We start from the raw sequence: 27,816 nt of genomic DNA, 5'->3' as shown, positions 1-27,816 counted from the left end.
AACCCCTGAGAGATAGTGGCCTCTCTCTGTAGCTTAAAATTCTCAGGATAATAGAGAACAGGTGTGAGAGCTTGGAACCTTCATTTCCCACCATTTCAATTAGGGTGATCTGTTTGGTGAGATTTGTTTGGAACTGAGATTTAATAAAAAGGGAGGTTTATGGGATAGGGTGAGGCTTTTCCAGCTGTGTAGGGCAGCCAGAGTACATCACTAGAGACTGAGGGAGCAGGGGCAGGCAGTGCCCTGCCCAAAAACTATGTGATTAGGCAGAATGAACCAAGCCATGAACTTCAAAGGTTATGTAGATTAGAGTGAACCCCAATACCAAATTGGAGTCCCAGCTAGATTTGAGGGAAAATATATGCTCTAATATACAAACTTACTTGTGGAATCACTGGCTCCTCCATGCAAAGGTATTGAAGGAAGTCACAGAAGCCTTGAAGACAAAGCTACAAGGGGTATCCATCATAATTTTCCTGCTGGATTTTAACTTTTACTCAATACCAAAATGGATATTTATCCATAAAACACAACAGAAATGTCATTTTAATTCATATTGAAAGTTAATACAAGAAAAGGGTTGTGGTCATGATCAGGTTGGGACCTACCACTGTCTCTCTCTGGACTTCAGTTTCTAATTTGTACAATAAAGAGATTGGAGCCATCACGAAATTCTGGCTCTCATATTTGAGAATTCTAAGATACATAGTAGAACTCTGTCCACCTCAGACAACCTAACTTCTCTGCAGCTCAGGCAATATTCAGCCACTCTTCCTGGATCCCAAGGCCTGCACAAAATGAAACATTAACCTGTAAACCTCCTTCATACTGCTAAACCCATTCTCATGTACCCATTTAAAAAAAAACTCAGTTGAAAGAAAACAACTATTCAAAGTGCATTGATCTTGGTAGTGTTTTCATGTGTGTGTTTCTCTTTTTTTTAGTGTGGGAAGGACACATGAAAATTCTTATTTATCTTGTAAGTTTTGCATATCCTACTTTGAGTGTTCCCCAAGCAGTTTTTAGACCACAGAGTTAAGTCAAGGAAACTTTTTCCTCAAGGGAAAAATGTGTTCTCTGTTGTCCTCAGGAATATATCTTTGACCCCTCTGTATCCTCTAGGCCAGTGATGGCGAACCTATGACACATGTGTCAGAGGTAACACGCGAACTCATTTTTTTGGTAGATTTTTCTTTGTTAAATGGTATTTAAATATATATAAAATGAATATAAAAAATATACGTCTTTGTTTTACTATGGTTGCGAATATCAAAAAATTTCTATATGTGACATGGTACCAGAGTTAAGTTAGGGTTTTTCAAAATGCTGACACGCTGAGCTCAAAAGTTTCGCCATCACTGCTCTAGGCCAGTGGTCGGCAAACTGCAGCTTGCGAGCCACACGCGGCTCTTTGTCCCCTTGAGTGTGGCTCTTCCACAAAATACTGACTTCTGCACATGGGCCACGAAGTTTCAATGCACTGTATGTGCGCACCCACATGTGGTATTTTGTAGAAGAGCCACACTCAAGGGGCCAAAGAGCCGCATGTGGCTCGCGAGCCGCAGTTTGCCAACCACTGCTCTAGGCAAAAGCTTGCACTTAATATTACCTTTGACAGCCTTCCAATAGTATCAGAATCAAGAAGTCTCAGCACTTGAGCAGGCAAAGAAAGCCACAGTCCTCTGCAATCAGATCCAGAACCCTTTCATCTTTGACATAAATTCGCGCCCACTTTCCACTCCCTTTTCTTTTTTGCTGGTATCCATTCTCCATGCCTCATATCCAAAACTCAGAGATATTAAGAAGTTTGGCTTAGCCTTGCTTTCTCAAAATTGAGAATGCTGAAGAACATTTCCAGATAAGTCAGTTTCCTAAAGAGAAGTCTTTAGCTTAATGGAACACAAGCACATGTTTTCTGAGCTCAAGCCCCACCTCAGTCAATTCACTTTACTACTCCATAGGCATAGGCCGCAATGTAAACTACTTTATACAAAGGGAAGCCCAAGATGTTGATGCTCAATGCAAAATATACCCACTTCTGGGAGGTGATTCAAAGTTCATCTCCTGCTGGAGGAGAGGTAGCAGGGTGAAAGATCACCTTCTTAATTGTGGTCACTAGGTTCTATTTGGAATAAATTGGATCTTGGACAAAGACATATATAGCTGATAGGTATACTTCTTCCTCCAAACTATAATTGGGGCCTTTTAAAAACCATGCATAAAGACTTCCCCAACACCACCACCACACAACCAGAGCTGGCAAGAGAATTATTTCTTTGGTTGAAATCTATAGTAAACTCTCTCCCTCAGGTGCCCATAAAGTGCTTGCTAACACCCAAGCCACTCAGCACTTGCTTGGCTAGGAGACTCAGTCATGTGATCAGTGCTGGGAATTACTAATTTCAAGGGGATTAAAAGCCAAGTGAGGAAATGTTATATAAGAAACCCAATTAATGGGCATGGTCAATCATCACATGACATCTATTAAGTGTGCAGCAGTCCACAGAGCAACTTTGAGATGGCTCAAACCCTGTGTAAGTTTGATTTTATGTAGTCTTATCTCCAACAATTATGTAGATACCAAACAAAACACAAAGGATTTGTGCACATGCATTGTAGTATTTCCTTTATTCCAAATTCCAGTTGCTTTAAGTAGTTTTTATTTTTATATAAGACCTTGTGTGATTGAGGATCAGAAGGCTTGACTATTCTGTTTTTCCCAGACGTTAATCAAATCTACTCCAGATGGTCTTCTAAATTTCCTTTCAGCGGACAATGCAAAGCAAGTTCACTTTCACTCAACAAAACTGACATATCTATCTGGGCATACTTTCTCAGCTTATGGTAAGGAGAATGAAGCTACATAATTCACCAGCAGGGAAACAAAGTTCATAATGAAGAACAGGATGAAAGAGAAACATGAAAAATGCAGGATTACATGAACTGCCAGCTTCAGAGCCAACTTTAAACTTGATGAGTATTCAGTAGTTGCCTCCTCAAGTGGGATATTTGGATAACAGGATACCTCAAGATGTCAAACAATTCCCTTCATTACTATTTTCTCTGGTTTCTCTATTAAAATTTGTCCCTTTACTTGATTTTAAGGCATGGAGGTGGTCACAACTGAAGCATAATGGACAGTCATGAACAGTCTAGTATGAGTAGAGGATTCAATTTAGAGTGAGGAAGGATTTGTATTAAAGAGAGGAAAAAGCACAGAACTCAGACACTGGGGGTACCACCTTCTGTTCACAGATTTAATAAATTAGCTAAGGTCCCAGCTTAATAATGGTGCTGCAAAGAAGAGATTTGCAGAGGGTAAGCTCTTAATTAAATGGAAACTTAAACAAACACAATTATGAAGAATGAAGGCCTCAGGGAAATCTTAAATTTGCTCAGGGTAAATTGAGGTGGGTGCAAGTGAATATTTATTTTTATCCTGTTCCATAAAACCCACAGACTAACATCATATGCAAACACAGAGGGGTCCTTGATCTTCCCATTTCAAGCTCCTCATACACAGAAGTGTTTCTTCATTAGCATCTCAAATTTGGGCAATCACTATATTGATTTTGGTGGAAACCAAATGTTTTCAAATCAAGTTAAAATGAAAACAAACAACAAACCAACAAAATGCAAATTCAAATATGCTATGGGAATCTTTCTATTAAATTATTTTTAAAGAAAAGTATACTTTATAACATGAATAATCATATCTTGAAGTATCAGATTTGAGTTCAGATTTTTTATTATCAGGTATGGCAAAATATAGCATGAAATAACTGAATGGAGCTAATCTCTCTTTCCTCTGCCTCTATTTTTTGCTCTTTACTTGTCTCAGAAACCACCTTCACATCCATATATAGCTTCCTCTTTCACTTACTTTGCCACAATATACAAGAGAAATTTATCTGAAATCCCATAGAGACCAAAGAAATGAGAAATGGTTCACATAAGTTTTAAGTTTGCACTAGAATAAGTGCAGAAGAGAAATTTTCATTTGCCTCCTAATTCTCACAATTTTTGATGAACAGGAATATTAATTTCATAAAATATTTAACTTCTGTTAATCAAAATGTATCTCAAGCAATATTAAATGTCAAGTAAACTGAATTAAAATATGACTGTATTACACAATATAATTAATAAAGTTTCTTATAAATCAGTAAGAACAATATTAACATCACAATAGAAATGTGGACAAATGAAACAAACAGGGAATTCTCAAAATAAGGAGTAAAATTGGACACAAAAATGAAAAACTCACTAACTTTACTAATAATCAAAGAAATGCTGGCTAAAAGGAATCTTTTTATATTTCCCTAGAAAATGGGCAAATATATTATCAATGCTAGCATGAGAGTAGAGAGACAAGTACTCTCTTATTCTGCTGATGGGAACATAAAGTGGTACAACCTTTCTGAAGGGCAATGTGGTAATATGTATCAAAAGCCTTAAAATATTCATAAATGTTTGGTCTGATATTCCTATCTCCAGGCATTTATCCTATGGAAATTATAGAGATATTGTATGAGTGTTGTCATCACAGCATTTTTCACAATAGAAAGAAATTGGGAATAATTAAAATGTTCATGTTGGAGAATGGTTATATAAATTACAGTATTTGTACAGGATGGAATGTTATGTAGCCACTAAAATCATGTTTGAAAACATTTAATAATCTAAGAAAATGTTCAAGATATAATGTTAGGTTTCTAAAGACAGAACACAAATAGTATAATTCCTTTTACTAAAAAAGTATGCTGTATATTTATACAAAATAGAATGAAAAGGAATACATCAAATGTTAACAGTGATTATTCAGAGGAATAGAGTCACCTATATTTTTTAATACTTTTGTGTCTTCTCAAATGTCTAAAATGAGCACATATTAATTTATACTTAAAAAGAAAAACACAGGTGCTATTTCAGAAGAAGAAAGCTATTTGTAAAGTGCTTTGAGGACTTTAGGGTCTCCTTCCCATATAATCAATGTTTCCAGATTCCTCATTTACCACAAAAGAAGTGTTTTGTAACCCTAGCCAGTACTTCCCACTCTTGCCTCTGTGCCTTTGTTTGCTTATTTCTGGACTAGAGGCCCGGTGCACGAAATTTGTGCACAGGGGATGGGGGGGAGGTCCCTCATCCCAGCCTGCACCCTCTCCAATCTGGGACCCCTCGGGGGATGTCCGACTGCTGGTTTAGGCCCAATGTGGAATCGGACCTAAACCAGCAATTGGACATCCCTCTCACAATCCAGGAATGCTGGCTCCCAACCGCTCGCCTGCCTGCCAGCCTGATCACCCTCTAACCACTCCACTGCCAGCCTGATCGATGCCTAACTGCTCTCCTGCCAGCCCAATTGCCCCCAACCATCCTCCCCTGCCAACCCGGTTGCCCCCAACTGCCCACCCCTAGAGTCCTGGGCCCCCCAACTGCCCTCTTGTGCAGGCCTGGTCACCCCCAAATGCCCTCCCTACTGGCCTGATTGCCCACAACTACCCTCTCCTGCTGGCCATCCTGTGGCAGCCATCCTTGACCACATGGGAGCGGCCATTGTGTGCGATTATGTGAGGGTCAATTTGCATATTACCTCTTTATTATATAGGATGGTATATAACCCTTCTCAAATCACACTTTTCTCACACAGCACCTTTCTGCCAATCATGAAGGAAGCAGACCTGCTTCTATATACCTCACTTATATTGGGTAGCCATTAGAATAGATGAGGGGTTCTCAACACTGATTATACATGAGAATCACCCAGGGAATGTAAGACAAAACAAAACAAAGCCCAGAAAACACTTCCAGTGATTCTGATTTAATTGGTCCAGGCTGAGGCTTAGACATTAATTTTAAAAGCTCTCAAGGTGATTATAAGGTACAACCAGAGTTGAGAACCACAGAGTTAAGTGAAAACGCAGAAAAATAGAGCAATACTTTTTTTCATCTGAATTCATTTGAGTGATATAGGCAGGATGGACACTAATAACACTCTGGGCACCTGTTTTACACTGACTCTTGAGATAAACACAAGCTACCAACTATTCCTTTGTTAAATGCCATACCCTAAAGACCATAAAGCACTTCATCATTAACTTCCACATTCATCATATGAGTGACCCCATAAAATGGAAAGACCCCCAAAACAATGTTCAACATCCCCTTTTTCTTTCCTTCCAAACTTGCGTGTGTTAAGGCCACTGTTAAAATCCAACTGCTTCAGCTGAAAGTGTAACTCACCAAGCCATTAACCATTCTTATGCTTGGCACCTGGCAAATGACAGACTGCTGAGAGAATGGGACATAGGACAGGGAAATTTTGATGTGGGTAAGACGGAAAGAAAAAGCAGGAAGTGGTGATGGTAGGTCTAGTTGGGGTACTGAGTATATAGGGAACATCATGATCTGCTGTAGCATCAAGAAGATGAAAGTGCACACAAAGAGACAAGCTCTGTCCACTTTATAACATTGCCAAGGGGCATCCTGAAATGAGACCTATAAAATAGGTTGGGCAGCATGAAGTTCTTGAAAGAGCACTAACTTGGAAGTGAAGAGACTTGTTTCCAGGATGGGGACTACATTCTCTGAGAGTTGTGCAAGGCTACACTTGCACAACCCTCAGAAAGTACTTTCTTGAGAGGGTGGGGGAAGTGGTTCATGAGCAACAATAGGTAGTGCTAACCCTGCTGGAAGATGCAAAGTAGAAAGAAGAAAATTATCCTCAACTGTATTTCCTTAGGTGTCTTCATTACCAACTTCCATATGTCAATAATCTGTGTCTTCAGATCAAATACTAAATTTTCTCAGCATGTTACAGTGTTTACTTTGTTTGTACATTGAGCAAAATCCTAGCCTTCTTTTCCACTGTGAAAATGGTTTTGACAATTATAGATATGAGATCTTTCTGTATGTTTCCATCCTCGTCATGAGGTCAACCTAACAGCCACAGATTAAATCCCCTGGAAGCAGATTCTGAGATGGAGATTTGAATGCAAAAGTTTACTGAGGAGTAGTACTCTCATTATTGACACTTGTTGGAGGAAAATAAGAAAGCGGGTTTTGGCAGAAGAAGAAGATATGCTGTGGTGCAGTTATAACAAGACCTCAGCCTACCCTTAAAAGAGCTTTGAAGTTGAGTTAGAGTCACCCCATTTGGGGTAAAAGGGCTGTGCCTTTATTCTCCATATAACCAATTATTAGATACTGGCTGACCTTGGAAGCAAGTATAACCTTGAGCTAGGCAGCACTCTTCAGCCAACAATTATCCCAGAAGCTGGAAAAATAAGTCTTTTGGTGCTAAAGGGGGACTTGGGTGATACAGCATAAGTATCCTTACACTAGCCTTTACCCAGATGGCACCCTTGTTTAGCAAGAATTGCTTGACAACCATCCAGTAGGATTGGATTGGTCATAGTTGCAGCCCAGTTCTTCACCCATAACACCTTGCCACTCTTCTATTGTCAGGCTCTTATATTATCTTGGTTGAATGCAGATTACAATATATCATTCACCCAGTTAATCATGTAGTAATTCCCATTCTTTAAGACAAGGATGAAAAAGAAGGTAGGTAACAACAGTGGTCTGAAATCAGGATGAGAAAAGTTGCTGCTTAAATAAAAGTAACTTTCAGTACTGCATAGTTGGACATGTTAAAGTTCACTCAGAGTGAAGGACAATTCTGAAGCTACTAAAAGACCAAACTTACTTTAACAAAGCCAAAAATAAAGGAGGTACTACACACTTCACCTCCGATAAGCACCAATGCCTGCTTTTGCTCTTTCTCCAGAGACAAACTTTTCTTTCCTTTTTTCTCCCTCAAACTAATATTTATTCTCTTTGGTCAGCTGCAACAGGGAATAGTCAAAGTATAATAAATTAGGCACAAATACAAGCTTTTGTTGGATTGTTCACTGACATGTATTGAATTGAGGTGATCACTGCCCCTAGGCTTCTCAAGTACACAGCCACATACTCAAGAGGACACAGAAACTGCATGGTAAAAGATACTGCAGTATTAAGCCACAGTTGTGACTTGCTCAGACATGTGAGCAAGTCTCATAGTCCAGGAGGCCCCATACCCAAGCTCATTAATAAAGCAGTGTACTTTTGAATAGGTAATACATTCACATAGTTCAAGGAACAAGTATAAAAAGATCTATAAAATCAGTGTTTAGTAAGAGGTCTCTAATTTGTGGCAGTAGGCAACATATAGAGCTGTACTCATCTACCATCCATGTCTTCTAGGAGCTTATGCTCTGAAAGAACGGCTTGAGTTGTATTTTTTAACCTTTATTGTTTTTATTCTTACAGAAAATGATACTTCCTTCTTGTAAAATAGCCAAACATTACATAAACAAATGACAGTGCAAGTCGAAGTTCTTGGTAATCCTACACCTTAGAGAAAACCACTGCCAATGCTTTCTAATTTTTTCTATATATATAAAAATGTGTTTTTTACAAAAAAATGAAATTAAGCTAAACATACTATTTTGTGGCTTTTTTCTATGTAATAATATATTACAGAAATCTTTTATTTTATAGAGATTGAGCTATCTTTTGAACAGCAGTATAGTACTTCATGTGTGTGTAATATAATTTATTTCTCCAGTTTTATTTTTAATTTTTAAATTTCTGTCATACAGTGCTTTAAATCCATTTCTTCATTGCTTATAATACTTTTATTTTGAAATTGAATCTCATTTCTGGGGAAATAATTGAGAAATCAATATGGGAAGCTTCATATGAGTAGAGAATCTTCCACAAAGGTCTATGTGTAGCAGGAAGTGCCAGAAAAGGGGACATACAGGTGCAATTGCCTTGAGTAACAAGGAGAATACTGACTAAGTGGGAAAGACCATCTTACAGATTTGAGCAAATGTGTAAGCAAGGAAGAAGTGAGGATTGGGATAGGGTAAGAAATTAGAAAAGAAGATAAAAGTAGATTGAAATGGAAGAATATATGGAAGAATCTTGATATATGGATGGTGAGTTGTTACAGAGCAGAGGTTTTTACAGTGAGAACTCGCATGCTTTAGTTGAATCCAAGCTTGATATTAATTAACGATATAATATGGCTATTGAAAAACATTAGCAATCCTAGGCTACTAAAATAACAGTGTATAACAAATCAAGCAATATCTCATTGTCATCCACACTGGTCAAATCACATCTGAATTATCAGGATCAATAAAATGTTGACAAATACCCATAAAAGACAGAACAGTGAGGGAACTTATCATCATGTCACAAAAGTAATTGTTGAAGAATCAGGACATGTTTAGCCTGAAGAAAAAGAAGATAAAGAGAGATGTTAACTGTTTTTTAAAATGTGAAGTACTGTCACATGGAAAAGGGATTAAACTTGTACCTTTGGCCCCAAAATGGTGGAACTGGACTAAATAGCAGAGATTACAAGAACATAGGTTTTGAATCAACAGAAAAAAACTTTTACTTTGCTAAATGGTCTTTTTAAATGTTTAATTTAAGTATATCTAAGATACTGTGTGTAATTTCATTGCCATTATTATTCAGTCAATACTTTCTTCATAAATAGTACAGAAGTAAAATTCAAACTAGTCCTTGGTGAGTTTTCATAAGTTGTTAATTAGTGGTATTCAAAATAATAAGGCCTTATTGTATACTGCTTAAGAAAGATTTTCAAATACTTTAATCTCTTTCTTCCTATGCTTATTTCTTAATCCCATGCTTTGGCCTACCATGTGCCCTCAACTCCCACTGAAGCAAAGAGCACATTGAAAACCCACACAAAAATGTAAATCTGAGAAACAATATGTGTGGTTGGCTTAAAAAGAGTAAGAATTAACATTTAAAGCAATGGTAATTTACTCTGATCTGTAATTTTGAGCTCCTATGCTGAAATTGCTATCTGGAAATTACCAAGTGCTTGGGTCTCTTTTGTGATCTTCTTCCTGCATACACCCAGCACACAAAGGAATCATAATGACGACTGAGTCACTGCTGCCATCTCCCTGAAGCGTGATCTCCAAATGTCAATACCATTTTCTATGGTGCAGTGGAGAAGATTCCCAACCATAGTCTGCTTACACTACAGGGTGAGCTCAAGACAGCACTGAACCTGGAATATGTTTAAAGGGCAGCACAAGCTTCCTTCATTTTCTACTTCTTTGGCCAAACTGTTATGCCACAGATCATTTTGGCTTTGCAAATCATCCTCATCACCCACTCCCATTAGTCATTACCTAAATATAAATGGAAAACTATTTAAATTTATGGGAGGAAGGAAGTTGCTTTTGACCATAGCCCAATAAAATGATGTGAGCAGTTGATTAAATTACACTTAAATTATGGACTAATACCAGAAGCAAAAATAGAGGAATGATATAAAATAGAGACACGAATAGTCTAAAGACCAATACATAGAAACCCCTGTAATATTGTGTGATTCATACTTTAAGATATACTGTTCTTCCCAGCTTCTCAAACCCTGACTCCAAAAAGGTTACCAAAAACTCAAGCACCAGATTTTTTTTCTCTTTTCCATTTGGCATAGCTCCAGGGTATTAGTAATTAATGGTTGTCTGATATAAATTAACTAAAAAAAAAACCAAAAAAACAAACAAAAAAAACAAGAATCCCTGGTAAATTTAATTTAGAAATGGGAAGAACTCAGGAAGATTTAGTATGATTGAACTTTTTCATCATGTTGTGATCAAAGAATCAGTATATCTTTGTAATAGACCATTTTTGTCAGGTTTTCTTAGGGTTATTTTACTTGAAAGATATAATTTACTTTGTTGGCTTGGTAGCAGTCCATGAGAAAGAAAACTGAGCTTATATAAGTATTAGCTATATTATAATAAGGTTCTATCTCTACTAAAGCTATCTTTATTTTGAAGAATGTTTATGGAAGATGAAAGAAATGAGCTTCAACTACAATAGGGAAGATTGTATTCAGATATAAGGAAGATCTTGACATTTATTCTATATATATTTTTGTTGTTGTTCATCCTCACCCAAGTATATTTTTCCATTGATTTTTAGAGAGAGGGGAAAAGACAGAGAGAGAGAGAGAAACATCAATATGAGAGAGACACATCAGTTGGTTGCTTCACGCACCCTGACCAGGGCCAGGTATTAAGCCTGCAACTGCAACCGAGGTATGTGCCCTTGACCGGAATTGAACCCAGGACTCTGTAGTCTGCAGGCCAATGATCTATCCACTGAGCAAAACTGGCTAAGGCTCCATAGATATTTTGATAATGCATGTCAATAAAAATAATTCAGCTGTGATTGATTAAGTACAGGCTTGATGAACACCTAGCCTGGTGGCCACAAATTGTAGAATCTTCCTCCCTTTAAAACAAGATAGAGTTGCCAATTGGAAGGTTAAGGCTGAGGTTATAGCTAAGCCTTCTGTCCACAACAGATAAGGTTCACAGAGACTCAATGGGCTGTGAATAAAAATTCAATAGAACTTTTAATACCTACAGAAAGACTTTTAAAGGAAAAAAATCATCATGGCTGTCTTTCCTTCATTCAGGATTTTCCATCCTCCAAGCAATTATGGAAGCAGCAGTGCAAAACAACTGGCAAGTGACAGCAAGGTCTGTGGGAAACATAAAGGACGTCCAAGAATTCAGGCGCATCATTGAAGAAATGGACAGGAGACAGGAAAAGCGATACCTGATTGACTGCGAAGTCGAAAGGATTAACACAATTTTGGAACAGGTAAGTGTGAGATTTATTCCACCCCCAGCCAACATGTTAAATCATCAACCTGAGGCAGTTCGCATTTCTGCTAATAAATTAAGTACCCAACCAGATTAAACGTGCCAACGGTTTTTGATAGTCTTTCTAATCCTTTTTTCCTCCCCAGTGGCTGCAGGAAAAGAAAGAAAATCTAAGCTGTTGAAAATTGCATTACCATGATTAATCTGGAGGTCTCTGCAATTTAATGCTACCTATCAAATAAACACATCCTTCCACACCTCTGTTTCATAGATAGCTGAATCTTTCAAAGTAATCCTCTTCCTTTCCTATACCATCCCTATACCATCCTTCCAGCAGGGAACAGACAAGGAATCAGGCAGGGCAAAAGGGCAGGGGTTTTGTTTCAGGAGCCTAATTGCAGCATTCACTAGGTTTCCAAATTTGTGTATATTTTTCCAAACCATCCCTCTTTGGGGGGCAAGGGAGAGAGGGAGAGAGAGAGAGAGAGAGAGAGAGAGAGAGAGAGAGAGAGAGAGAGAGAGAGAGAAGAGAGAGAGAGAGAGAGAGAGAGAGAGAGAAGAGGCAAATGTGTATTAATTTAAGACTATTTTTACGATGGCATATGATAAAAAAAGTTCATGGTTTTTAAAATGTGAACAAAGTGAAAAAGATTTAGAAGATTTAGACTAGGGAAAAATCATCATTAAGCTTGGATATTTAAATTTAAGATTAAAATATTAGAAGAAATGTTTTACCTTAAGCCAGATGGATACAATGAAGTAAAGAGTCAAATTGAAATGAGATGAAAGTATATTATTTTCCTTAGTAGTTTCATTGCCAGCTAATAACAAAGTGCCTATGCTTCCATAAATAAACAGTAAGGGAAAAATGTCCATTCTAATTTGATCCCAGTGTACCTGGGGGCAAAAACAGTTTCAGAGATTGGAATTATAGTGAGCAGCCATTGTCTGGGAGAGCTGTTTTATAGCAAATTAAATATTAACAATTTGTCAGATGTGCTTCCATAAGAAGAGAATAGAAAAAAAAAAAAAAAGAGAAAAGGGAAGGGAGGGGAGGGAGGAAGGGGAGGGGAGAAGAGAAAGGAGAGGGGAGGAGTGGGGAGAGGAGGGGAGGAAGACAAAGAGATGAAAGAAAGCAAGAAAGCAAGAAAGCAAGAAAGAAAGAAAGAAAGAAAGGGAGGAAGGAAGAAAGAGAAACCGCTGACTCTGCATTATAGAGATACAAAGCTGTCCCCTTCTTAAAACAGCATCACCTCTAGTGAATCACACCTCACAGAAAATCTAGAGCACTAGCCTGGCTAAATCAAATTTCCCAACTAACATTCTCTTGAGCTATCCAAATGACCCACCCCTCCCTTAAAAAAAAAAAAAAAAAAAAAAAAAAAAAAAAAAAAAAAAAACTGCCTTTGATTTTCTTAGATCTTGAAAGTGAAGAATCAGGTCAGTGATGTTGGTGTATGTACTACATGCCCTCTAAAATTTTAGACCAAAATAGCCTTTTAGTGGGTGACCTACTTAATAGCCTATAGCAGAGAAACATCCTCCTTGTGGTACTTTGTTTTCCTTCTTTTGTGCTAGTGACTTTGGCTTCCTGAATATCTTACATTTTGTTAAATCTTTGGGGTTTTATAGGACCTTATACTGGAGTCTGGGATTTTTCAGCATGATGTAATAGAAAAAGAAGTGGGTAGAACTCTGAATTCTATATAGCTGTGGGATATTGGGCACTTAAATATCTATGCCTCGGCTGACTCATCTATATAATGGGGAAAATAATATTTGCTCCAACTCACATGGCTGGTATAATTGCTTCAAAAAGCATAAAATGCTATGGAAAATAATCATTATTTCTAAACACTTTTTAGGAAAACCAAAGTAACATTTTTCAAAAATTTTCTCTTTTCAAGTTTCACTTTCTATCTTTCTTTCTTCTATATGCACATTTAGAGTATCCCTCAAAATATAATTTTTCAGGAAGCACTTTTTTCAAATAAATGTTTTAGCAAAATCCAGGTAAGGCTAAAAAGTTAATTTCACTTATTTTTTCTCTCTTTCAAGAAATTGTCACAAATCTGTCAACTCGTGATTGTTTTTGCTGCTATTTAAGGAATTTTTACTAGGCCGTAATTACTGTGAGGTAAGGGCCATGTTGGTCGTGTTCACTGTTATATCACCAGTGTCCAACAGGATACCTGGCCCATAGTGTTGGATGGATAGATGCATGGGTAGATAAATGGATAAATGGTTGAATATTGAAGAAGTATATTTCAATAAGTTTTGTGATTTTACTATGCTTCCATCAAGGGGCAAAATAGTACCTGCAGCCACATGATATGATCATTAAAACACACATTTTCGCAAAAGTTTAAGATGGTGGCTCTGTGCTCAAGCCTATTCTAATGATATTGTAAAATTGCCAAAGTTTAGGAGCACCCAAATACATAAAAAACTCCTGGAAGATATCAAGGGAGAGATCGACAACAATACAATCATAGTAGGGGACTTTAATACACCACTGACATCACTGGATAAATCCTCTAGACAAAAAATCAGCAAAGAAACAGCAATCCTAAATGACTCAGTAGATCAGATGGACTCATTTGACATCTTCAGAGCATTTCACCCCAAAACCACGGAATATACATTCTCACGTGCACATGGGACATTTTCAAAAATAGACCACATATTGGGTCACAAGCAAAGTCTCCCCAAGTTCAAGAAGATTGAAATCATACCAAGCATCTTCTCAGACCACAATGGCATAATATTAGAAATAAACTACAATAAAAACCACCCAAAATACTCAAACACTTGGAAGCTGAATAGCATGTTATTAAATATTGATTGGGTTACCAATGAGATCAAAGAAGAAATTAAAAACATCCTGGAAACTAATGACAATGAAAATACAACAATCCAAAACCTATGGGACACAATGAAAACAGTCCTGAGAGGGAAGTTTATAGCTCTACAGGCCTACCTCAAAAACACAAGAAAAAATGGCAGTAAATCATCTAACTCTACATCTCAAAGAATTCGAAAAAGAGCAACAGGAAAAGCTCAGAGTGAGCAGAAGGAAGGAGATAATAAACATTAGAGCAGAAATAAATGACATAGAAACCAAAAAACCAATACATAAAATCAATGAAACCAAGAGCTGGTTCTTTGAAAGGATAAAAAAGATTGATGAACCTCTAGCCAGGCTCACCAAGAAGCAAAGATAAAAGACCCCAATCAACAAAATCAGAAATGATAGAGGCGAAATAACAACAGACCCCACAGAAATACAAATGACTGTTAAAAAATACTATGAACAACTCTACTCCAACAAACTAGACAACCTGGAGGAAATGGACATATTCCTAAAAAAATACAACATTCCAAACTCAATCAGGAAGAATCTAAAAATCTCAACAGGCCAATAACTATGGAAGAAATTGAATCAGTCATCAAAAAGCTTCCAGCAAACAAAAGCCCAGGGCCAGATGGCTTCACAGGGGAGTTTTACCAAACATTCAAGGAAGAACTAAAACCTATCCTCCTCAGATTATTCCAAAAAATTCAAGAGGAAGGAACACTTCCAAGCTCATTCTATGAAGCCAGCATCACCCTAATACCAAAACCAGGGAAAGACAACACAATGAAAGAGAATTACAGGCCAATATCCCTCATGAACATAGATGCCAAAATCCTCAACAAAATCTTAGCAAATCGGATCCAGCAGTACATCAGAAAGATCATACACCATGACCAAGTAGGATTTATTCCAGGGATGCAAGGATGGTACAATATCCGCAAATCAATAAATGGGATACATCACATAAACAAATTGAAAGAAAAAAAACCACATAGTCATATCAATTGATGCAGAAAAAGCATTTGACAAAATCCAACACCCATTTTTTTTTTCAACACCCATTTTTGATAAAAACTCTCAGCAAGGTGGGAATAGAAGGGTCATACCTCAACATAATAAACGCCATATATGACAAACCCACAGCCAACATCATACTCAATGGACAAAAACCAAGACCATTTCCCCTAAGAACAGGAACAAGACAGGGATGCCCACTTTCATCACTCCTGTTCAACATAGTACTGGAAGTATTAGCCACTACAATTAGACAAGAAGATGAAATAAAGGGCATCCAAATTGGAAAAGAAGAAGTAAAACTATCCTTATTCGCAGATGACATGATATTATACATAAAAAACCCTAAAGACTCCATCAAAAAACTATTAGACTTAATAAATGAATTTGGCAATGTAGCAGGATAAAAAGTTAACACCAAGAAATCTATGGCATTTCTATACACCAATAGTGAACTTACAGAAAGAGAGACTAAAAAAGCAATCCCATTTACCATCTCACCAAAAAAATTAAGATACATAGGAATAAACTTAACTAAAGAGGTAAAAGACCTCTACTCAGAAAACTACAGGACGTTGAAAAAAGAGATAGAGGAGGACATAAACAGATGGAAGAACATACCATGTTCCTGGATTGGTAGAATTAACATCATTAAAATGTCTATACTACCCAAAGCAATCTATAAATTCAACGCACTTCCCATTAAAATACCAACGGCACATTTCACAGACCTAGAACGAACTCTCCAAAAATTCATCTGGAATAAAAAAAAAAGACCCTGAATAGCTGCAACGATCCTGAGAAAGAAGAACAAAGTAGGTGGGATCTCAATACCAGATATCAAGCTGTATTACAAAGCCACTGTTCTCAAAACTGCCTGGTACTGGCACAAGAACCGACATATAGATCAATGGAATAGAATAGAGAGCCCAGAAATCAGCCCCAACCAATACGCTCAATTAATATTTGACAAAGGAGGCAAGAACATACAATGGAGTCAAGACAGTCTCTTCAATAAATGGTGTTGGGAAAATTGGACAGATACATGCAAAAAAATGAAACTAGACCACCAACTTACACCATACACAAAGTAAACTCGAAATGGATAAAGGACTTAAATGTAAGATGGGAAACTATAAAAATACTAGAGGAATCCAAAGGCAACACAATCTCAGACATATGCTCAAGCACTTTCTTCACCAATATAGCTCCTAGGGCATTGGAAACTAAAGAGAAAATAAACAAATGGGACTACATCAAAATAAAAAGCTTCTGCACAGCAAAAGAAACCATCAACAAAACAACAAGAAAGCCCACTGCATGGGAGAACATATTTGCCAATGTTATCACAGATAAGGCTTTAATCTCCAACATTTACAGGAAACTCATACAACTTAACAAAAGGAAGATAAACAATCCAATCAAAAAATGGGCAAAGGACCTAAATAGACTCCTTTCAAAAGTAGACGGAAGAAAGGCCAAAAGACATAAGAAAACATGTTCAAAGTCACTAATCATCCGAGAGATGCAAATCAAAATGACAGTGAGGTACCATCTCACATCTGTCAGAATGGCTATCATCAACAAATCAACAAACGACAAGTGCTGGAGAGGATGTGGAGAAAAAGGAACACTCGTGCACTGCTGGTGGGAATGCAGACTGGTGCAGCCACTGTGGAAGACAGTATGGAGTTTCCTCAAAAAAACTACAAATGGAACTCCCATTTGACCCTGTGATCCCACTTCTAGGAATATATCCCAAGAAAACAGAAACACCAATCAGAAAGGATATATGCACCTATATGTTCATAGCAGAACAATTTACCAGAGCTAAGATCTGGAAACAGCCTAAGTGCCTATCAGCAGATGGATGGATTAAAAAACTGTGGTACATCTATACGATGGAATACTATGCTGCTGTAAAAAAGAAGGAATTCTTACCATTTGCAACAGCATGGATGGAACTGGAGAGCATTATGCTAAGTGAAATAAGCCAGTCAATGAAAGAAAAATACCACATGATCTCACTCATTTATGGATAATTAAGACCATTATAAACTGATGAACAAAAATAGATACAGAGGCAGAGCAACATTCAACAGACTCTCAAATTACAGTGGGAAGGCCGGGGAGGGTTCGGGGGGGGGGGTAAGATATCAACTGAAGGACTTGTATGCATGAATATAAGCATAACCAATGGACACAAGACACTGGAGGGTATGGGAGGCTAGGGGAAGGTCAGGGGGGAAAAAATGGAGACATATATAATACTCTTTGTAATACTTTAAGCAATAAAACAATTAAAAAAATAAAATACATGTATTTAAAAAAATAAAATAATAAAATTGCCAAAGTTTAGTTTTTGTGGATAAAAATAGATTTCTCATTAAAAAAGTTATTTAAATTAAGTAAAAAATTCAACGTATTTCTTTAGAGAAAATATTTTTAAATAAATTTTATAGTAAGATACAGAGATAATACTTTTCTCATTGGTTCCTAACCATTCTTGGTAAACTTATCATAATTCACTATACAGATCATGGGTTGGAATAATATTTATAACTCAGTCAGTATTCAGTCTTCCCAAAAGATGCCCCCATTTCCCATGGTGTTTTCAGCTTTGGGGGGAGGTTATTTTCATGAAGGAAATTTCTATAGCCTCCCACAAAATGACACTTAATGCCACTATCTGAGGTAGAAGAGCCATTTACACCACTATAACCCTATTCCCTATAGATCAGATTTGACATAATGTAAGTTCATATTGTACACTACATCCAATGGGTGATAATGAAAAGACCTCAATATTGTACAATTTTTCAAATATAAGCAGGTCATAAATATAGTATTATATAGTATAGCCTCCTCATTTCATGATATATATTCTAATTTTCCTTGTGAATGTTTAAACACTTATGGGGCAAATCAAAATTCTTCCAACACTTCTTTAGAAAGTTCATTTGATCTCTTTCAACCTTTAATACTACAGTAAAAATAAAAAGACTCCATTAGGTATTAATCTGTCTTTAATATTTGTCCTTAATAGTTAACCTATTTTTAAAAGTATTCCAAGCATAACCAATAGACATGGACACTGGGGTGGTGGGAGCTTGTTCTGGGGGGGTGGGAGTGGCCAGGGAGGGGTTGATGGGGGAGAAATGACACATATGTAATACTTTAAACAATAAACAGTAAAAAAGTTTAAAAATAAATGCATAAAAGTATTCCAAATTTATAGCTATAACAATTAACATACAAGAGGACAGAGGTAGAGACAAATGAAAGCATGAAGGGTTGTCAGGGCTCACAAAGAATATTGAGAAACTGTAGATCCTGAATCTAAGAATTAAGAGCACCATCTACTAGAAGATGTATGTGTACTACGATGAATGAACCATTAACCTGACCTGATGTAGCAATACTATTATTGCATTACTGTATTCATGAGGCGCTCCTCACTGGTGGACAGCTGCCTTAATTCAACAACCAATCTAAACATTAACTGTGAAAAAGGTTGCCGCTCATGCAGTTATCTACCCATGACTGAATAGATCCTCCATTCCAGTAGTGTATACCTGTGGACTGCTTTTGAAGGTTAGACTCCATAAAATGAATGTCTCTTAATATTTATTTCTAGAGGCAGCATAGCATATAGTTTTAGAGCATGGACTCTGGAGCCAGTCTGCATGGATTCTGTTACTTTCTAGCTGTGTGACCTGGTGCAAATTATTTAATTATCTGTGCCCCCATTTCCTCATTATAGAATGGTATCTGAATTTTAATAAGTTGATATATAAAGCATTTAGAAAGGTGCCTGACACATAATGTTTGAATAGTGCTTTGATGCTAAACAAAGTGTTTTTACACAGATTTATCTCATTTGAGCCTCACTGTGGGAGGTAGACAGGGCAGGTGCACTTAGCCCAGATTTACAGATGATAAACTGATGCTTAGAGACATTTAGGTGATTTGACCAAATGTGGCTCTCTGCTCAATCCTAGTAAGTGGCAGAACAAGGACAGAACTCGTCTTCTGACTCCTAGTCCAGTGATCTTGCCCCTACACTGAACCACCTTTCTTAATTTTAAGTCACTTATTAAATATTTAGCCAATGCCAAAATGTAGATTAGGCCTGCTCATCAAGTTACTTCTCAAAACAGTTGCAAAGCATTGGAGAAGACCCAGAGAAAAGCAGAAAAAGATTAAAGCATTAGAAAATAGGGCCTACAAGGAAAGTCTAAATGAGTTGGGGTTGTTTAACCTGGTGAAAGAGAGCCAAGATGCACTTTAAACACAATCCTTAAGTATAATGAGTTATCATAAAGAGGACACTGACCAACTACAGTGCATGCCTAAGGACAATATCAGAGTGAATGAGTTTAACTAGACTAGAGAGAGAGCCAGCATTAGAAAGAACTCATTACAAGAAGAGAAGAAACTGGAAGAAAATAAAATCTCACCAGCTGAGGCTGTATGAAGGTGAATCTATTCTGTATTAGTGAAAAGTCAGATATAGAATAGTTTTAAGATTATTTTCAATGATACACAAATATTCCAATTTAATCCTGTGTGTTGACAAGTAAATACCATTATAGGAGACTTATTTTAATGCACAGGTGCGGGTATTTTCTAATTTGCCTATGCATTGGATATCTAAAAGGTTGACTCCTTAAAGAGATTTAAACATCCCCCTTCAGTCTTTACCATGTTTTTATTTTTTTTCCGTATATAATTCAAAGGTAAATCTCAGCATAGCCCCTGCTTGAATTACAGTTTATGCAATCTGCATGGGGACCAAACCAATACATTTCAATGTGCTATGCAGGAAAAAAATATATAGAATGTGTGATTTCCCTGGAAATATTCCAGGGTAAAATCACCTCATCATAGATTATATGAAATTAGCTCTTCTTAAGGACAGAATCCTGAAGCAGCTCAATCTCTACAGTTTCTTTCATTTGAGGAACCCTGACTGTCACCTCAAAGATGATCATTTTAAGAAATATAACGTCCAAGTTAGTAAGTCAGGCTTGCAAAGATAACTATTTTTAAACAAGAGGAACAATATTAGGGGCCTTTCTAAAGTATGAGACTGGAATATAAAGAAAACAGTGCTCACTCCAAAATATAGGGTAGGGCAAAAGTAGGTTTACATTTGTTCATTTGGAAAATAATACAATAATTAAAAAATAATAATATAATATAATATTAAACTCTTCTTTTCATGTGATCCTCATGTGTTGTGAGGGTCAAATAAGATAATATGTGGAGAGCACCTGTGCAGTGTTTCATGTACTCACAACTGTAAACCTACTTTTGCCATACCCTGTATGTATAACAATTGTGTTCACTAGAGCATACTGTTGCCAACAGCTAGTCCTAGGTCAAGTGAAGTAAAAATGTTATAGCCTTATGTCTGCTCCTTGCCTCATCTTCCATTCAGCACATAATGGTACTGTCCAGCTCCTCTCCTCTTTTTGCTCCCTTTTTGTCCCAGCCCTTACTCAATGTTCCTTGTAGAACAGTAAGCTGACTTACCAATCCATAGACAGTTCCAGTTAGCATCTCTACTTCTTGAAGTATTTTGTTTGTGGTATAGTTGAATAAACACAATCATGAGAATCAAATAGACATGACTTCAATACCTAGCTTAATCACTTCCCTGTTGCATGACATTGATAAAAGTGATCTAATTTCTTTGAGACCCAATTTTCTCGTCTCCCAATATGATCTCACTACTTTATGTGATCCTCATGCTTTGTGAGGATCAAATAAGATAACATGTGGAGGGCATATGTGTGGTGATTGGCATCCTATAGGCACTCAATAACTAGTAACCATAGTTATTTGTTCATAAGTGGTAAGTTTTTGTGCTTATGAAAATGTGAATGTGTTATTTAGGGACTATTGCTCAAGAACAGTGTCCTCATGGACTTTCCAAGATACCAGTTTAATCTAAGTTTTTATCATGAGAACAGAGTCTTAAGACTTGAGCTGTGCTCAGGTCTCACTAGCATGAGTTTAATGTTAGATGACTTCTCTGTTTTTCTGCAGTGTAACATTGGGTAACATAAATTGATTGATAAGCTCAAGGACTACTTAAGAATTAACTAGATTTTTCAGTATCACCTAAAGTAATTAAAGGCACAAAAACTTTGAACTACATGTGACAACTGGACATTTTTTTTGGTTAAAAAAACAAAACACAAACGTTTATTTGAGCCAAACTGACAACACATGCCAAAGAGCAAGCTCTCAAATGCTCTCGACAACTGGATATTTTTAACAACAAATATGTATTAAGTGCTTACAATGCTCAGCTACTGTTTTGATCAATGTGCATGGATGTATGTGTTCATATATCTCGTGTGAGTTAATCCTCATATCAGCCCTATAAGGTACATGGGAATATTATCTCCATTTTACAGATGTAGAAACTGAGACTTAGAGGTCATACAGTTATAATTGGTGGAGCCAGAATTTGAACCCAGGGAGTCTGTTAATCACTACAACAATCAGCCATGTGTGTAACTGAAGTTTTCAATCAGAGCAGAGTTAAGCAGAGGTTTTAAGAGATAAGCATCCTGTTGAGACTTGGAACAGCTTTGTTTACAACAAGCATTGTTATACAACAAGCATTCCATAGGCACTTCCTTCATTTGATGATGATGCATATTCCACCAGCACATGAAATTGAAAATATGCTACTTAAACATGCCCTTTGGTAAGAAGCTTATTTATGATGAACAAGTTCATTTACTTATGGTGCCCAAACTAACTATGAAATGAGCCCCACAAGAGTAGGAATAAATCATGAGGACTACTTTCACAGAGTGATATGTAAGTACAACTAGCATTCCCATCTGCATGCATTTCTTCTCAGGTAAAGAACCACAGTCTTATCAATCAGACCTTCAAACCTCAGAGGGAAGGTAGGGGAGGATGGGGGTAAGTGGGAGAGATCAACCAAAGGACTTATATGCTTGCATATAGGCCTAACCAATGGACACAGACAACAGGGGGGTGAGAGCATGAGTGGGGGGGATGGGAGGGTAATGTGGGTATAAGGACACATATGTAATAACTTAATCAATAAAGAAATTTAAAAATAAATAAATAAAATATTAAAAAAGAGAACCACAGTCTTCATTATTTTACTAAAACTGCCCTAGGTAATGCCCATTTCCTTCTTCCATTTCTAAAGCGTATGCTAAATGTAACTGGTAAAGTCTGGAAGGTACGGTTTCCCTTCCCTCCATTAATTCCCAGAAAACCAAGCATAAAATAGGACTGGTTCTGGGAAAGTATGAATGCCCATACGATAAGGATTTGGGTAGGCGCTTGGCATTTGTAGGCCATTAGACTTGAGAAGCAGTGCTCCAAGGGGCAAGCTTCTCCCTACCACTTAGTATCACCCTTAAACCCAAGTGAGAGGGGCCACTGCATTGAGCTCCATGCTTTAGGTGGCTCCTCATACCACAAACACTGAAACACAAAGACTTTTTTTTTCCTATGTGTTCTTGAGAGGTGTTTTTTTGTTTTTTTGTTTGTTTGTTTGTTTGTTTGAAAATATAGTAGCTGGGTGAGTATCTAGGGGGGAAAAAGGGAGAGGGACACATAAAAAACTGGGTTCCCCAGATCAAAGCACAAAGGCACAGAAGGGGGCGAGCGGGCCAGTGGGTCAAGGGCAGGAGTAGTGAGGGAGAAAATGACAAATTTTGTTTAAAAATGGACCTCCCCAAATTATTCTAAGTGACAGATTTTTATTTAGTTCACAGATAGATATGTGGGCCAGGCCAAGGTCTACCTTGTTTTTTGGACTTTTTAACATTTATTTATTTTTAATTTTTAAATTTTTATTGAATTTATTGTGGCGACACTGATTCATAAAATTATGTAGGTTACTGGTGTACAATTCTATAATACATCATCTGTATGTTGTATTATGTGTTCACCACCCCAAGTCAGGTCTCTTCATCACCATTTATCCATCCTTTACCCTCTTCTACCTCCACCCTTCCCCCTTTCCCTCTGTAAATCAATATACTACTGTCTGTGTCTATGAGGGGTTTTTTTGCTTAATCCCTTCACTTTTTTCACCCAGCCTCTAAACAACCCTCTGACAGCTATCAGTCTGTTCTCTGTATCTATGAGTCTGTTTCTATTTTGTTAATTACATTCCACACATAAGTGAAATCATATGGTACTTGTCTTTCTCTGACTGGCTTATTTCACTTAGCATATACTCTCCGGGTCCATCCATGCTGTTGCAAAAGGGAAGATTTCCTTATTTTTATGGCAGAGTAGTATTCCATTGTATAAGTGTTCCACAACTTTTTTATCCACTCATCCACTGATGGGCACTTGGACTGCTTCCAAATCTTGGCTATTGTAAATAATCCACTCCTTCAATGAACATAGGGGTGCAGGTATTCCTTCAAATTAGTGTTTCCAGTTTCTTCAGATAAATTCCCAAAAGGGAAATTGTTGTGTCATAAGGTAGTTCCATTTTGATTTTTTGAGATAACTTCATACTATTTTCCACAGTGGCTGCACCAGTCTGCATTCCCACCAACAGTGCATGAGGGTTCCCTTTTCTTAATGTCCTGGCCTGCACTTGTTGTATGTTGATTTATTGGTGAAAGTCATTCTAACAGATGTGAGGTGGTATCTCATTATGGTTTTAATTTGGATTTCTCTGATGATTAGTGACATTGAACATCTTTTCATATGTCTATTGACAATCTGTATGTCCTCTTTGGAGAAGTGTCTACTCATGTCCTTTGCCCATAGTTTAATTGGATTGTTTGTTTTGGGGGGGGGATGAGTTTTATAAGATTTTTTAATGCAATTCGTATATTAACCCTTTTTCAGATGTAACATTGGCCAATATCTTCTCCCATTCAGTGGGTTGTCTTTTCATTTTGTCAATGGCTTCTTTTGCTGTGCAAAAACTTTTAGTTTGATGTTGTCCCATTTGTTTACATTTTCTTTTATTTCCCTTGCTGGACGAGATATATCAGAAAAAATATTGCTACAAGAAATGTCCAAGATTTTACTGCTTAGGTTTTCTTTTAGGATATTTATGGTTTCAAGTCTAACATTTACTCCTTAACCATTTTTAGTTTATTCTTATCTATGGTGTAAGAAGGTCGTCTAGTTTCATTATTTTTGCACATACCTGTCCAATTTTTCAAACACTATTTATTGAATAGACTATCTTTACCCCATTGTATGTTTTTGCCAACTTCATCAAATATTAATTGACCATAAAGTCATGAGTTTATTTCTGGGCTCTCTATTATGTTCCATTGATCTATGTCTGTTTTTATGCCAATACCATGCTATTTCAATTACTATGGCCTTGTAAGATAGTTTGATATTAGGTAGTGTGATTCCTTCACCTTTGTTCTTCTTTCTCAAGATTACTGTTGCTATTTGGGGTCTTTTGTAGTTCCATATACATTTTTGGATTATTTGTTCTAGATCTGTGGTATCTTAATAGAAATTCCATTGAATCTATAGATTGCTTTGGGTAATACGGACATTTTAATTATGTTAATTCTTCCTATCTGTGAACACGGAACATGCTTCCACTTATTTGTATCTTCTTAAATTTATTTCTTCAGTGTCATGTAATTTTCCAAGTATAGGTCTTTAATATCCTTGGCTAAATTTATTCCTGGGTATTTTATTTTTTTTGAAACAATTATAAATGAGATTATTTTCTTAGTTTCCCTTTCTGATAGTTCATTATTGGTGTATAAAAAAGCAACTGATTTCTGGATATTTATTTTGTATCCTGCTGCTTTCCTGAATTCATTTATCAGTTCTTTTTTTTTAAGATGAGATTCTTTTTTTAATATATTTTATTGATTTTTTACAGAGAGGAAGGGAGAGGAATAGAGAGTTAGAAACATCGATGAGAGAGAAACATCGATCAGCTGCCTCCTGCACATCTCCTACTGGGGATGTGCCCGCAACCAAGGTACTTGCCCTTGACTGGAATCGAACCTGGGACCTTTCAGTCCACAGACCGACGCTCTATCCACTGAGCCAAACCAGCTAGGGCCATTTATCAGTTCTGATAGTGTTTTAGTGGAATCATTAGGGTTCTCTATATAGAGGATCATGTGATCTGCAAATAATGACAGTTTTACTTCTTTTCAATTTGAATGCCTTTTACTTCTTCTGGTCTGATTCCTGTGGCTAGGACTATCAGTACTATGTTGAATAAAAGTGGTGAAAGCAGATATCCCTGTCTTGCTCCCAGTCTGAAGGGAAATATTTTTAATTTTTGCCCATTGAGTATGAGGTTGGCTGTGTGTTTGTCATTTATGGCCTATGTTACTTTGAGGTATGTTTCGTCTATTCCCACTTTGCTAAGAGTTTTTTTAATCATAAATGTGTTTTGGAATTTATCAAATATTTGTTATGCATCTATTTGATATAACCATGTGGTTTTTATCCTTCATTTTGTTTATGTGGTGTATCATGTTTATTGGTTTGTGGATATTGTACCAACCTTGCATCCCCGGGATAAATCCCACTTGTTCATGGTGCATAATCTTTTAATGCATTGGTGGATCTTATTTGCTAATATTTTGTTGAGGAGTTTAGTACTTATGTTTTTTAGGGATATTGGCCTATAATTTTCTTTCTTTGTAGTGTCTTTATCCAGTTTTGGGATTAGGATAATGCTGGCCTTGTAAAATGAGCTTGGGAGTCTTCCCTCCTCTTGAATTGTTTGGAATAGTTTAAGAAGGATAGGTGATAGTTCTTCATTGAATATTTGGTAAAATTAACCTGTGAAGCCATTCGGTCTAGGACTTTTGTTTGTTGGGAGGTTGTTGTTTTTTAATTACAGCTTTAATTTCATTAGTTATAATCTATTTGGATTTTCTGATTCTTCCTGATTCAGTTTTGGAAATTTGTACTTTTTTAGGAATTTACTCATTTCTTCCAGATTGTCCAATTTGCTGGCATATAGTTGTTTGTAGTATTTTCTTACCATCCTTTGTATTTCTTTGGTGTCAGTTGTTACTTCTCCTCTTTTTTTCTTTTTTCTTTTTCTTTTTTTTTTTTTTCTTTTTTTTTTTTTTTTTTACTTTTCTTTCGTTTCTGATTTGATTTATTTGTATCCTCTCTCTTTCTTCTTGATGAGTCTGGTTAAAGGTTTGTCAGTCTTATCATTTCAAAGAACCAGCTTTGGTTTCATTGATCTTTTGCACTGTATTCTTTTAGACTCTCTTTTATTTCTGTTTTTGATCTATATTATTTCTTTTTTTCTAATCACGTTGGGCTTTGTTTGTTGTTCTTTTTCTAGTAATTTTTTGTATAAAGTTAGATTGTTTATTTGAGTTTTTCTTTATTGATGTAGAACTGCAATGTTATGAATTTCCTTCTTAGTACTACTTTCACTGTGTCCCATAGATATTGGGTTGTTGTGTTCTCATTTTCATTTGTTTCGAGGTATCTTTTGATTTCTTCCTTGATCTCATTGTTAACCCATTCATTCTTTAGTAACATGTTATTTAGCCACCATGTCATTTTGTGTTTTTTCAGGTTTTTTTTCTTGTGATTAATTTCTAGTTTTATGCCATTATAGTCAGAGAAGATGCTTGATATGATTTCAACCTTCTTAAATTTATTGAGACTTGTTTTGTGTTCTAACATGTGGTCTATCCTAGAAAATGTTCCTTGTGCACTTGAAAAAAAATGTATATTCTGCTGCTTTGGGGTGAAATGCTCTGAAGATATCAATTAAATCCCTCTGATCTAGTATGTCATTTAAGGCTGCTGTTTCCTTGTTGATTTTCTGTCTGAATGATTTACCCATTGATGTCAATAGGGTGTTAAAATCCCCTACTATGACTGTATTACTGTCAATCTCTCCCTTTATTTCCATCAAGGCTTGCTTTATATACTTGGGTGCTCTTATGTTGGGTGCATAATGTTTACAAGGGTTATATCTTCTTGTTGGATTGTTCCCTTTGTCATTATGTAATGTTCTTCTTTGTCTCTTATTATAGCCTTTGGTTTGCTGTTGTTGTTGTTGTTTTCTCAGAGGGCCTGTTGCTCACCTCAAAGAAAGAGTGGCCACTGTGAGGCCAACCTGAGATCCTGAGAAGAGAGAAGAATCTTCTCTCTTTCCCCATTATGTATAGCCTTTGTTTTAAAGTCTATTTTATCTGATATAACCTGTGAAGCCATCTGGTCCAGGACTTTTGT

The 27,816-nt window shown here is 36.7% G+C and overlaps 1 protein-coding gene and 1 non-coding gene across 4 annotated transcripts in view; one reads left to right on the top strand and one right to left on the bottom strand.

The window, feature by feature from the left end:
• The window catches only part of GRIA3 (glutamate ionotropic receptor AMPA type subunit 3), a 346,459-nt gene that overhangs the window by 151,042 nt on the left and 167,601 nt on the right, over positions 1–27,816 (top strand). For all 3 annotated transcript variants that reach the window (XR_004966979.1, XM_036305461.1, XM_036305460.1), the window contains exon 4: positions 11,525–11,712. Coding sequence is in view for 2 of the 3 variants with exons in the window: in XM_036305461.1 (XP_036161354.1) it covers positions 11,525–11,712 (188 nt within the window). In the remaining variant the exon portion in view is untranslated. The remainder of the gene's footprint in view (positions 1–11,524; positions 11,713–27,816) is intronic.
• LOC118654851 lies at positions 27,656–27,769 on the bottom strand. The gene has a single exon (XR_004967109.1). It is a non-coding gene; the product is annotated as a small nucleolar RNA SNORA64/SNORA10 family (small nucleolar RNA).

This window comes from Myotis myotis, unplaced genomic scaffold (genome assembly GCF_014108235.1).
Source record: "Myotis myotis isolate mMyoMyo1 unplaced genomic scaffold, mMyoMyo1.p scaffold_m19_p_4, whole genome shotgun sequence".
In the NCBI taxonomy this organism is placed as follows: domain Eukaryota; kingdom Metazoa; phylum Chordata; class Mammalia; order Chiroptera; family Vespertilionidae; genus Myotis; species Myotis myotis.
Note: the sequence above shows the minus strand (reverse complement) of the source record. Positions and strands in the feature narration are given on the sequence as shown.